At 44.1% G+C, this 14,913-nt stretch overlaps 1 protein-coding gene across 1 annotated transcript in view; it reads left to right on the top strand.

Moving 5' to 3' along the window:
* Positions 1 to 14,913, top strand: part of LOC123765089 (uncharacterized) — a 158,098-nt gene that overhangs the window by 84,987 nt on the left and 58,198 nt on the right. The window contains 2 exon segments of the mRNA XM_069333529.1: positions 11,064 to 11,168; positions 14,424 to 14,635. Coding sequence (XP_069189630.1) covers positions 11,064 to 11,168; positions 14,424 to 14,635 — 317 coding nt within the window.

Here is a 14,913-nt window from a genome sequence, read left to right as displayed (position 1 = left end):
GGCTAATATTATTGGGGGGGGGGGAGGGGTCTGGCCCCATACACGAGTAACACACCTACACACCCTCCTACGAAACCTCTACATCTTCCCTTACCCCTGGCGGCTGTGTCTACATTTATTAAACTGTTTACGACCTCAAAACGTCAGACTTGAGGGATGTTATTGTTGTCAACAGCCTCGTAGTGTTTGTGAGCTCATAAACTGTTTAATAAACACACACACACACATCCGGTATGATTGAGGAAAGATGTACTGGTTTCGAACTGGTTCAGTAAATGCTTGATAAATCCAGCCCAAGACTGAGCCAAAACAACAAGTAACCGGAAGATCCAACAGTTGCACTTAACACGCAAATGTTATTTATTGTCGATTTGATTAATTATAAATAATTTCCTTAATTTAATACCGCACGTCTTGACTAATGAGTTAAAAGACCTAAATTAGTTTACCTGTTACCTTGTCTTATATTACTTGTCAGGCAGTGTCAGACTAGGGTCGTGACGGTATATCACTTGCCAGACAGTGTCAGAGTAGGGTCGTGAGGGTATATCACTTGTCAGACAGTGTCAGACTAGGGTCGTGACGGTATATCACTTGCCAGACAGTGTCAGAGTAGGGTCGTGAGGGTATATCACTTGTCAGACAGTGTCAGACTAAGGGTCGTGACGGTATATCACTTGTCAGACAGTGTCAGACTAGGGTCGTGACGGTATATCATTTGCCAGTCAGTGTCAGAGTAGGGTCGTGAGGGTATATCACTTGTCAGACAGTGTCAGACTAGGGTCGTGACGGTATATCACTTGCCAGACAGTGTCAGAGTAGGGTCGTGAGGGTATATCACTTGTCAGACAGTGTCAGACTAAGGGTCGTGACGGTATATCACTTGTCAGACAGTGTCAGACTAGGGTCGTGACGGTATATCATTTGCCAGTCAGTGTCAGAGTAGGGTCGTGAGGGTATATCACTTGTCAGACAGTGTCAGACTAAGGGTCGAGACGGTATATCACTTGTCAGACAGTGTCAGACTAGGGTCTTGACGGTATATCACTTGTCAGACAGTGTCAGACTAGGGTCTTGACGGTATATCACTTGTCAGACAGTGTCCGACTAAGGGCCGTGACGGTATATTACTTGTCAGTGTCAGACTAGGGTCGTGACGGTATATCACTTGTCAGACAGTGTCAGACTAGGGTCGTGACGGTATATCACTTGTCAGACAGTGTCAGACTAGGGTCGTGACGGTATATCACTTGTCAGACAGTGTCAGACTAGGGTCGTGACGGTATATCACTTGTCAGACAGTGTCAGACTAGGGTCGTGAGGGTATATCAGGTGTCAGACAGTGTCAGACTAAGGGCCGTGACGGTATATCACTTGTCAGACAGTGTCAGACTAGGGTCGTGAGGGTATATCAGGTGTCAGACAGTGTCAGACTAGGGTCTTGACGGTATATCACTTGTCAGACTAGGGTCGTGAGGGTATATCACTTGTCAGACAGTGTAAGACTAGAGTCGTGAGGGTATATCACTTGTCAGACAGTGTCAGACTAGGGTCGTGAGGGTATATCACTTGCCAGACAGTGTCAGACTAGGGTCGTGAGGGTATATCACTTGCCAGTGTCACACTAGGGTCGTGAGGGTATATCACTTGTCAGACAGTGTAAGACTAGAGTCGTGAGGGTATATCACTTGTCAGACAGTGTCACACTAGGGTCGTGAGGGTATATCACGTGTCAGACAGTGTCAGACTAGGGTCGTGACGGTATCTGACATTATCGAACTGGGTCACGCTAAAAAACAGTGTGAAGAGCCCTGAGTCACAGATAGTAGCACTCCCTTAGGTCTCGGGGTCTCGCCTCCTAGACTTCACTCCGCCCACCGTCGCTCTGTTGCATGGGATAGCGTACTTACAGACCTGTGGGGGAAATCTACTGATGATTGACTTGATTATTAATTCAAGAGATTGTATTTAATTGTATTTATTACTTCTAAGTGGACTGTATTTTATAATTTATGGTCACCAGTAAACTTCCCTTCACACTTTTTTTTTGTGGGGGGGTTATATTTTATTCTTACAGTAATTAAACGGTAGATTTAATTACTAATGTGTTAAATTACACTATGTTAAAGTATTTAAAATGGTTTCAGACCAGATCAAATGGACCAATAGTGATGGTTGGTCATCCAACACCAGAAACCCCTTGAACACGTATGTTCCTGGGGCCAGATTCTCGGAAGCACTTACGCGAGCACTTACGAACTTGTACATCTTTTCTCCGTTTTCTTTAATTTTTCTGAGACTAATGTAAATTAACACCATCTTAAGGCTGTTACATTAGAGTTTGTATATTTGAAATTTCCCACAAGGTCAAACATTTTTAAATAAAGCGTAGCTTTTATTTTGGTGTTTGTGTACGTCAAGTGTGGACGGAACCTTGTGGGGAGGGACAATGTGTATAAGAGCCTTCCAGGCCTCAAATAACCACCCAATAAATTTATGTAAAGGGAGCTTCCTCTCTTATGTATACATAATAGCCTTGCCCCAGATCGCCTTTCTCACTCTCATCTAAAATGAGCATATATTTTGACGTCAATTTTTGTGCTCTATTTATAAAAACTTACTATGCTCAAGAACGTAGTATTTACATATATATGTGAATTTTTTACTAAATTTGCTCCGTGTTAAATTTATGGGTTTAATTTGGTATTCAGTGCGTGCGTGCATGGGTACAACACAACCATAGTGAAATTAGAAACCATTTGTGCGAGTGCTTCCGTTTGCTTCGTGACGCCATCAAGAGCTTCAGACAAAGACAAAGAGTTACATCTTTGAGAGGCCCAAGTGAAGGGACCTGATTAAGCTCACGTCTTGAATCTATACAACAAACAGCTGGCAAAACAAGGAAGAATAACCTCTAATATTTTGCACGCGGTTCATCTGGCTATTAGTCATCATATCGCCGTTCTAGACTTGTACAGTACTCGTCAAGACGGCGTGATGTCTTGGACATGAAGGTACCGACATATAACCGGTACCTCTTCCGGTATTATTTTTATGAAGAACAGCCAATGAAGCACTAGAACTATGGTATGCATATCGTCATGTGTGTACCAAACGCTTTGTTATCACTTTTGATCCATATCTAACCATAAGCTATTTGTAGAACATGACAAAGGCAGCTGACGTATGAACACTATAGTGACTACACAAATGTTAGTCATTCCTGACACGCTTCTTGTAAATCATTCAGTTGTAACCGTGTAATTGAGTTTTTTACCCCACTCTTTCTGTGTCATTTAAATAATAATGAAATGGCTTGCTTTATAAGCAAATTGTTACAAAGGTGATAGAGAGAGAGAGAGACGTCATGACGTCATCTTGACGTCATCTCCACGTAGACATGACGTCATAATCACCCCGTTTCAGGGAGCGTTAACTATAGGAGCCGTTGGCGTCCTGTTTGTTGCTGCGTTAACTGACTGATCATTGACCGCAGTTAACGGGCTTTATGACAGTTTATCACATCTTAATTTACCCGCAAGAAATGTAGTGAACTCCCATATTAAAGCAGCTAACCTCTCTCTCTCTCTCTCACGCTCAATGTGGACTGAAGACACTTTCTCAGTAGCTAACTGAAGAAAGTTGGCACTCCCTCTGTCTGTAACATGCATGCTGTCCCTCTAGAATGTATACTCTCTCATACATACCTCCTCTTAAACATGCATGTTCTCAAGCATACTCAACAATACACACACACTTGAACTTTCACACTCACAAACAAACTCTCTATCAAACATACACAGGCACAAGGGGCAGGCTAATATACATGTGAAGTTTATTGTAACAAAAAGTAGAGTTAAGCAATTAGAGAATTCGGTTCTAATTGACAATATATAATAATATCACAGGAAAACATGTGTGGGGTCATGTCACACATGTATAATAATATCACAGGAAAACATGTGTGGGGTCATGTCACACATGTATAATAATATCACAGGAAAACATGTGTGGGGTCATGTCACACATGTATAATAATATCACAGGAAAACATGTGTGGGGTCATGTCACACATGTTTGATATGACATTTTCTTGTTGGCAAACTCATGTAAAGTGGCAATAATATATTCTTCATTTGACCCAGAATTTTCTAACTTTGGTAATTACGACAAAGTTCCTGATATATAACCTTTACTTGTTAAATTATATTATTATTATTGATTTAAGTATAGGTATCTTTGTACTATATATATATATATATATGCGAACAAGCCTGAATGGTCCCCAGGACATATGCAACTGAAAACTCACACCCCAGAAGTGACTCGAACCCATACTCCCAGAAGCAACGCATCTGGTATGTACAAGACGCCTTAATCCACTTGACCATCACGACCGGACATAATGAGGTGATAGCCGAGGCTATTTGAACCACCCCACCGCCGGCACTCGGATAGTTATCTTGGGCATAGCATTTTACCAAATCACCTCATTCTTTGGGGCAACTCAAAGCCCCAAAGAATGAGGTGATTTGGTAAAATGCTATGCCCAAGATAACTATCCGAGTGCCGGCGGTGGGGTGGTTCAAATAGCCTCGGCTATCACCTCATTATGTCCGGTCGTGATGGTCAAGTGGATTAAGGCGTCTTGTACATACCAGATGCGTTGCTTCTGGGAGTATGGGTTCGAGTCACTTCTGGGGTGTGAGTTTTCAGTTATATATATATATATATATATATATATATATATATATATATATATATATATATATATATATATATATATAATCTCCGATTCCTCTCTATTTAGGCAATTTCCTTCTCGATGTATTTATTTCCCTTTTTCTCTCCCTATTATATCCTCTATTCTCTCTTTTGTCTTTTTCCTGCCCTCCTTCCGCTTCTCTCTCTCTCTCCCTCTCCCTCGTCTCTCTCTCTCTCTCTCTCCCTCTCTCCCTCCCTCCCTCTCACAACATAGAGCCCTGCTCTTCAAATCTCCGGCCTCACAGCTCACTGAGTCCCCGTAAACACCTGGGCTAGCCGTCAGTACAGAGAACATCCCATGTGAAGTGTCTTCCATGCCATCGGGAGCCAACCTAGCGTCCAGGATTTTCCAGGAAACAGACTGAAAGAGGCGCACAACACGAGGGAGGGAGTGTTGGTGGGCGGGCTGCTGGGAGAGACAGTGTGTGGTGTGAACACAACGATGGTATTGTGCTGAGGGGAAGACAGAGATAGAGATAGAGAGAGAGAGAGAGAGAGAGAGAGAGAGAGAGAGAGAGAGAGAGAGAGAGAGAATATGAAGAGGTACACATATTGTTGGATTTGGGGGAACACCAGGAAGTGAAAGAGAACTTGTCTTAAGAGGAAGAGATAGGGGGGTACGAGGATATTAGCGGAGAGGGCTCGGGGAAATGTTGTTGCAGACAAGGCCGTGTTCACTGCGGGAGTTTAAGGTTAACATGTCCGTGGTTCACATTGTTCATTTACGTCAACACTTTTTTTTTTTTAATTAAGACTAGAGATTCATAAGGGTTATCAATTGAGGTACCTAGTTAAGCTGCAAGCAAGACCTGTTATACTACCTCAGCTCATCTGATGCCTGCTTCTATTGTACTCATTTATTTCATTAGCCTATAATATTCATCAATGGGAATGCTATTGTTCATCAATAACAGAGAGAATCTCTCAAATTGGATTTTAGAAGAACGAGGGGGACATCGATGGAAACTGGAACCTCAAATTAAGGCATAGACGTCTGAACGATTTTGTAACGAAAGACTTGTAAACTATTGAAAAGGTTAAAAGATGTGAAAGCAACATATACACCCACACTGCATTAATCCATGGATAACTGGGAAATATATTTTAGGAGCTGAAGTTCAACTCTGCGACCACATCTACAGTAGGTACATACTTGAAGGTTAGTACACATGCACAAGAACCACGCAACAAGAGAGCAGTATCGCTAATTAGCATCTCCGGAAAGTTACTAGACCTTCTCCCATTCAGGCTTCTCAAACACTTGGGAAAAAAATGTATTTCTCCAGCCACAAGCTGTGAACTCGTGCTTGATAAATTAATTATTTACACGAGGAACGGAAATAAAGCAAGAGAGGATTGTGTAGTTTTAATCTCTCTAGATTGTCTGAAAGAATACCGTGGGTGGCTTGTATGAAACCTGCAGCTCGGATATGAAACTCTCGCTTTAAAACACACAAAATTAGAAAAGGTTCAAAGCTATGTAACATGACTCGTTCCTGGGCTGAGGGGACTAAGCTACGAGGAAAGGCTGAGGAGACTAAGCTACGAGGAAAGGCTGAGGGGACTAAGCTACGAGGAAAGGCTGAGGAGACTAAGCTACGAGGAAAGGCTGAGGGGACTAAGCTACTAGGAAAGGCTGAGGGGACTAAGCTACGAGGAAAGGCTGAGGGGACTAAGCTACGAGGAAAGGCTGAGGGGACTAAGCTACGAGGAAAGGCTGAGGGGACTAAGCTACGAGGAAAGGCTGAGGGGACTAAGCTACGAGGAAAGGCTGAGGGGACTAAGCTACGAGGAAAGGCTGAGGGGACTAAGCTACTAGGAAAGGCTGAGGGGACTAAGCTACGAGGAAAGGCTGAGGGGACTAAGCTACGAGGAAAGGCTGAGGGGACTAAGCTACGAGGAAAGGCTGAGGGGACTAAGCTACGAGGAAAGGCTGAGGGGACTAAGCTACGAGGAAAGGCTGAGGGGACTAAGCTACGAGGAAAGGCTGAGGGGACTAAGCTACGAGGAAAGGCTGAGGGGACTAAGCTACGAGGAAAGGCTGAGGGGACTAAGCTACGAGGAAAGGCTGAGGGGACTAAGCTACGAGGAAAGGCTGCGGGAACTGGACGACGACATCTAACATTCAAATGAGAAATACAAAGAAATAGAGCGTGTGTTCAAAGCAAGGAAGAAGAGAACAACGGCGCATGGAAGCCTCTTAGGCTTGTTGAGATATCTCACTGCGGAAGGGGGTGGGGGGGACCACGATAGCCACCCACATAACACTGTGCTAGCCCCCACAACTGTTCTGTGGGGGACCACGATAGCCACCCACATAACACTGTGCTAGCCCCCCACAACTGTTCTGTGGGGGACCACGATAGCCACCCACATAACACTGTGCTAGCCCCCACAACTGTTCTGTGGGGGACCACGATAGCCACCCACATAACACTGTGCTAGCCCCCCACAACTGTTCTGTGGGGCTAGCAAAGGTGTGTCTTATGTGGGTGGTAGTCGTGGTGGCTGCTGTGAGGAGCCTTGTGATTGTTGGTAAAAGTGTAACAGAATATTCATTAATCAATACAATCCTTCTTCCCGCGCGGAACGATTCTGGAAACTTTAACTTCATTTGCAGGTGGGCCCCGCCTTAATGAGGTTACCCGCCGCCCTCTCTTACCTGAGACTCTCTGCCACCCTCCACACACCAATTTGCACCTCGATAATTGATGCAAATGAGGTCCGATTCCTCATCTGGATCCCCACCTTCCAACCCCCCCCCACCTCTTCGTGCCACTCAGCCCCTTATGTGGTGTTTACACCCGAACGTACATACGCTAACGCACACACACAAACCCACATATGTACCCATACGCCAACACCCACCCGCGCGCCAACACCCTCCTGCACACAGTCACTCGCCTGCACACAAACATCGACTGGCATACAGACGAACGCCAAAACTGCTTGAATGTCAACACACTCACCCAGTGGCAGGTCGTGGTACTACGATTATATTCCTTACATCGGCAGAGGTGTATGGGAAATCTTATGATGTTTTTAATATGTGTGTTTGTGTGAACTTTTGGCAGGAGGTGCGTGTGTACGAGTGTAAGTGTGGGTGTTCTTGTTCAGTACGAGGAGAGCACCAGCTCTTGCACCTCGTTCCTCGGTATTACTAGTTTGCTGGACCATCTCCCGACTTTGTTTAGCCTGTTTTAGGGTTGCTTTGTTTAGGGAGCCGGTCGGCCGAGCGGACAGCACGCTGTACTTGTGATCCTGTGGTCCTTGGTTCGATCCCAGGCGCCGGCGAGAAACATTAGGCAGAGTTTCTTTCACCCTATGCCCCTGTTACCTAGCAGTAAAATAGGTACTTGGGTGTTAGTCAGCTGTCACGGGCTGCTTCCTGGGGGTGGAGGCCTGGTCGAGGACCGGGCCACGGGGACACTAAAGCCCCGAAATCATCTCAAGATAACCTCAAGATAACCTCAAGATAACCTTCATCTCTGCTTCCCAATCTTTGGCTGGATCGGTCTTCCTCCTCCTCCACTGTCTCCACATGTTCAGTTGTCTCGCTTCTCACTCACACACTGAAGTCAAACTTCCTTAAATGCCTTTGGCTCGTGTGAACCAAAAGGAAGTTTGGCTCGCTATCTTTCTCGCCTTCGTAAATTCCTCCATAAGTTAATATATATATATATATATATATATATATATATATATATATATATATATATATATTATATATATATATATATATATATATATATATATATATATATATATATATATTCAGCTCTCTTAGCCTGTCTTCGTGGGGTCAGCTGTGTGTCTAGAGCCGCTAAGGGGGTCCCCAACTTTTTTTCTTCATTCCCCCTTTCATCATTCTTCAGGATATAATTCCCTCTCCCCCTCCCCTCCCCTCCCCTCCCCTCCCAAGAAAGTCTAACTCCAACTCAAAAAGGTGTATTCCAAATAATATGCATATGTGTAATATTGAAAAGATTTTATTTGTTGGTATTATTGGGTATGTACATAATATTATATATTTATTTGGAGTATTTTTATAGTACGTTTTACAGATATAATAGCAATAGAAAATGTTGATTAGTATTTTTGAAATTTGAATATTTTTTTTTAATATCCAGCACTAATTACTAGACAGATTAAAGTTAATGAAGTATACTTTAACGAACAAAAACAAAATCAGTTGAATTACAGGGGAATCTAGTTTATTTTATTCGATGAAGATTTCAATCAATCACAAACCTGTGATTGTTTTTGCTTTGCCAGTACTTGGATACGCGGAGGAATGCTTGAAAGGGCACCACGTAGGGCATTTTCAGTCTCCAATCTACTTCGTTGCTTTGTTTTCATTTGCAACAAAGTTGAAATCCTGACTTGCAGAGATATGTCGACACCACGGGATGTTATATACGAATAGCTCTTTCTGCCACTTTTGGGTAGGACTCTCAAATCTTGGGCCAAAATTCTGTGATTGATTTCTCATCGAACATATCTCTTTTTTTTCCTCCTGAATCATTTTTCGGCTCCAAAAATTCATCTTGACAATCATCGGGAACCTTTGCATCTGACAATTTAAATGGATTACGAACTAAATCCAACTCTTCATCACTTGAGTTCAGTGAAATAGCGGATGAACTCATTTTTCAATGCTTCCAAATCCAACATTTGTTATCCTTACCTTTCTCTTCCAATTCTCGAACTTGCTCACGAAAGCTTTCAAGGCAACTGGGAATTTTATGATGTTTGTATTCCTTTCTTGCATCTGAAGATTTATTTTATTCAGCAGCTAAAAAATGTCAACTAAATAGGCAAGGCGCATGATCCATTCCTCATCTTCCAGCAAAGCTAAAAATTCCATCTTACCCTGAACTTCATGAAATAAATTGAGCTCATCTCTAGGTTCAAATACTCGCTCAGCATCCATATGAATACATAACTGCTTGAAAAGTCGTGAGTTAAGAGCTCCCCCCTTTCACAATATTCACAATTTGAATTGTTTGATCAAAAACCTTCCATTATGAAACTAGCACTGTTTTCGAGGCCACAGACGATAAATCATACAATGAATGCCTTTCACTTTTGGTGCTCGCTCTTTCACACAAGCTGGAAATCCTGATTTTTTCCCTAACATAACTGGTTCTCTATCTGGTGATGTACCTGGCGTGGGTACATCACCCGCTCACATTATCCCACAAAAGATTTTCTGATTCAACGAAAGATGAAACCTTTAGCAAAATATCTGAAGCCTTGGTAGTTGTTTCAAGAGGAGAACAAAAGAGAAACTCATCTTTAAATGAACCTGAGTGAACATATTTTGCAAACATCCAGCAACAGGTTACACGATGCTTCATCTAGTCGGTTCATTGAGTTTGATTGAAATAAATCAAATGTTGCAGACTTGATCTCCTGTACACCCTGATCCTTGAAGTTAATTGCCATGTCGCTGATCCTCCTTTGACCAGTGTTGCTCGATAGTGAAACTGTTGTAAGTTTTTTCTCCAATTCATTTCGCAACACAATTCCCACCATTTTGAGAGCGCAAGGTTTGATCAAAGTTCCCCAGTTGTATGTGTTTTTTTCCCGCTTTACTGTCTCTAGTGCTACAATATAAGAAGCTTTAGTAATCTTTTAGTTTTTTCTTGGAACTTCCTTGTTAAATCCAGCTTCATTTATTTAGAGTATTCCCATGACGTTCAAAAAAAGCATTTGTCTTTGTTCATGTGTCGTGGATGACCATTGTGCAAATGCGGCTTCAACTTTGTTGGTTTCATAGAATCATTTGAGAAAGCTTTGATACAAATAACGCATAGAGGCCTTTCTTCTCCATTGATGATGATGGACGTGAATCCATATTGAATATATGAAGCGTCGTACCACCCCCCCATCCCCTTCTGGAACTCTAAAATTCTCACCCCTCCCATGGGGAGCTTTCCCCATGGGAGGGAACCCCTGATCAAAAGCCTGGCACCTGGAAAGTCTCTCAATCTTCTCATATTTAATTTTCTGCCTAGTGGAGACAGCGCCTATGAAACAGGTGCCTCATACAAGCTGTGTATTGTCAGCTGAGCGATTTCTTATCTTGATTTCTACACGGAACAATACCGCACTTGCTCAACTATATCCTGTAATATGTATTACTTACATTATTATTTTCAGTAACATGAATCACTCTGTATTATCCCATGTAGCATGTATCACTGTATTATCACCTGTAATATGTATCACTCATGTCAATATCTCCAATTATCTCATTTAATGAATTACCGTCTATGTTCGTGATGCTTTGTCAGCGTCGGAGAGGAGAATGGTGGTGGCGGAGGAGACGGGGGCCGGCCTCCAGCTGCCCCGAGGGTACAGGGCCGTGCTGACCTCGCCCTGGATCACCCCTGACCCAGGTAAGCAAGCTCATTCCCCTCCAGGGTCAGGTGCCAGGCAGGCAGACTGGTCAAAGGTCAAAGGGAGGCACTTTTGTGGATGAAAGAGGTCACTAGTCAGGTGGGTGGAGACTGAGGTAAGAAACTGAGGTAAGGGTTTGAGGTTGTTCCAAGGGGTTCCAGGAAGCCTGGTCGACGACCGGGCCGCGGGGACGCTAAGCCCCGGAAGCACCTCAAGGTAACCTCAAGGTAACCTCAAGGTTGTTGGTCGGGAAGTGTGTGTGTCTGAGGTCAGTGTTTAAGAGGGATGGAGCAGATGTCAGACGCCTGCAGTGTTGCCTGAGCATTGTGTGGGGGGGGGGGAAAAAAGTTGTGGGATAATAAAATTAGTGTATGCAGAGGCACACACACACAAACTTATACACTTTGGTAATTACAATTAGGTAATTATAATTAGGGAATTACAGTTAGGTAATTACAGTTAGGTAATTACACACAGGCACGTACTCTCACTCACTCACACACTCACACACACACACACACATGCACGCACGCACGCACGCACACACACACACACACACACACACACACACACACACACACACACACACACACACACACACACACACACACACACACACACATCAAGGGACCGACAAGAACGAGAGGAGGGGATGAACCAGCCTTGCTTGATCTGATATTTACCCTAAATGAGTCGGATATAAGGGAAGTTAAGTTGGAAGCCCCCTTGGGAATGAGTGATCATAGTGTATTGAGCTTTGAGTACCTGTTTGAGCTAGGAATTATCACCCCCCAAAAAGAACTGGGAAACAAAGGGCTGGCGTACCGAAAGGGAAACTACGAGGAGATGAATAAATTCCTATGGGATATACATTGGGACACAGAACTCGGAACCAAGTCTGTACAAGACATGATGGACTATGTCACCCAAAAATGTCAGGAGGCTGTAAGCAGGTTTGTCCCAGCCCAACAGGAAAAAACAGAGAAGCAAAGGAAGAATCCGTGGTTTAATAGGGAATGTATGAAAGCAAAGGAGCTGAACAAAAGGGCATGGAGGAACTTCCGTAATAACAGAACACCAGAAAGTAGAGCGAGATACCAGAGAACCAGGAATGAGTATGTTAGTGTGAGAAGAGCAGCTGAGAAAAGGTATGAAAATGATATAGCTAATAAAGCCAAGACCGAACCAAAGCTACTACACAGTCACATCAGGAGGAAGACAACAGTGAAGGAACAGGTGATGAAACTTAGGGTGGGCAAGGACAGGTACACTGAGAATGACAAAGAAGTGTGTGAAGAACTCAACAAAAGGTTCCAGGAGGTCTTTACAATAGAACAGGGAGAAGTCACGGTGCTAGGAGAGGTGGCAGCAAACCAGGTGACCATGGAAAGGTTCGAAATTACAAGAGATGAGGTCAAGAAGCACCTATTGGAGCTGGATGTGAGAAAAGCTGTTGGGCCGGATGGAATCTCACCATGGGTATTGAAAGAGTGTGCAGGAGCACTTAGCTTGCCACTCTCCATAGTGTATAGTAGGTCACTGGAAACGGGAGACCTACCAGAAGTATGGAAGACTGCTAATGTAGTACCAATATTTAAAAAGGGTGACAGACAAGAGGCACTGAACTACAGGCCAGTGTCCTTAACTTGTATACCATGCAAGGTGATGGAGAAGATTGTGAGAAAAAACTTAGTAACACATCTGGAGAGAAGAGACTTCGTGACAACCCATCAACATGGGTTCAGGGAGGGTAAATCTTGCCTTACAGGCTTGATAGAATTCTATGATCAGGTGACAAAGATTAAGCAAGAAAGAGAAGGATGGGCGGACTGCATTTTTTTGGACTGTCGGAAAGCCTTTGACACAGTACCCCATAAAAGGTTGATGCATAAGCTGGAGAAACAGGCAGGAGTAACTTTTAGGGCGCTCCAGTGGATAAGGGAGTACCTAAGCAATAGGAAGCAAAGAGTTATAGTGAGGGGTGAGACCTCAGAATGGCGGGAAGTCACCAGTGGAGTCCCACAGGGCTCTGTGCTTGGACCTATCCTGTTTCTGATATACGTAAATGATCTCCCAGAGGGTATAGACTCATTCCTCTCAATGTTTGCTGACGACGCCAAAATTATGAGAAGGATTAAGACAGAGGAGGACAGCTTGAGGCTTCAAGAAGACCTGGACAAGCTGCAGGAATGGTCGAACAAATGGATGTTAGAGTTTAACCCAAGCAAATGTAATGTAATGAAGATAGGAGTAGGAAGCAGGAGACCAGATACAAGGTATCACTTGGGAGATGAAATACTTCAAGAGTCAGAGAGAGAGAAAGACCTGGGGGTTGATATCACGCCAGACCTGTCCCCTGAAGCTCATATCAAGAGGATAACATCAGCAGCATATGCCAGGTTGGCTAACATAAGAACGGCCTTTAGAAACTTGTGTAAGGAATCTTTCAGAACATTATATACCACATATGTCAGACCAATCCTGGAATATGCGGCTCCAGCATGGAGTCCATATCTAGTCAAGCATAAGACTAAACTGGAAAAGGTTCAAAGGTTTGCCACCAGACTAGTACCCGAGCTGAGAGGTATGAGTTACGAGGAGAGACTACGGGAATTAAACCTCACTTCGTTGGAAGACAGAAGAGTTAGGGGGGACATGATCACCACATTCAAGATTCTCAAGGGAATCGACAGGGTTGATAAAGATAGGCTATTTAACACAAGGGGCACACGCACTAGGGGACACAGGTGGAAACTGAGTGCCCAAATGAGCCACAAAGATATTAGAAAGAACTTTTTTAGTGTCAGAGTGGTTGACAAATGGAATGCATTAGGAAGCAATGTGGTGGAGGCTGACTCCATACACAGTTTCAAGTGTAGATATGATAGAGCCCAATAGGCTCAGGAACCTGTACACCTGTTGATTGACGGTTGAGAGGCGGGACCAAAGAGCCAGAGCTCAACCCCCGCAAGCACAACTAGGTGAGTACAACTAGGTGAGTACACACACACACACACACACACACACACACACACACACACACACACACACACACACACACACACACACACACTCTCTCTCTCTCTTTATCTATTTATCTCTTTCCCCAGCTAACACTCCACAGGTAACACCCTCTCCCCCAGACACCATACATGCCTTACACATGCCCAACACATGCTCTGCACATACACTACACATACAGTACACATGTACTACACATGCCCTACAAATGTGTGACCAAGACCTTCCTGCAGCAGGTGACGGCGCCTCTACTGCAGGAATGGCCATGTGCATGCGGCTGGATTACCTGCTGGATGGGCCGGACGCCTTCCTACTGTCGGCGAGGGTGGTGCAGGAGCAGGAGGAGAGTCTTCCCCCCTCTTCCTCGCTGCTGTTCCTCTATGGTCCTCATGGGAACAGGTCCTTGACCACTGCCGTCAACTTCACCGTCAGTTCTCGCTTCAAGGTGGGTACAGCCGGTGTACGGGTACGTTTTGTTCTATGGGTATAGGGCGATTGTTTCGCTACGCTTAGATTCAGTACGATGGGGAGAGGGCCTGCTCACACACGCTCTTCCCCCATCACCTCTTTCCCTGCTCATATGCGCCCTTCTTTCTCCATTGTAAACAAAAGATTGTTCCCAAATCTGTCATCTGGGGACATGTTTTGACAGTAAATATTTAGTAGTAGCATCCATCAGTCTTAGGAGACTATGGAGTTGCGCTCTGGTTGTCGGTCTGGAGT

The sequence above is a fragment of the Procambarus clarkii genome, chromosome 29, assembly GCF_040958095.1.
Source record: "Procambarus clarkii isolate CNS0578487 chromosome 29, FALCON_Pclarkii_2.0, whole genome shotgun sequence".
Taxonomy (NCBI): domain Eukaryota; kingdom Metazoa; phylum Arthropoda; class Malacostraca; order Decapoda; family Cambaridae; genus Procambarus; species Procambarus clarkii.
This window is presented reverse-complemented; position numbering and strand designations above follow the sequence as displayed.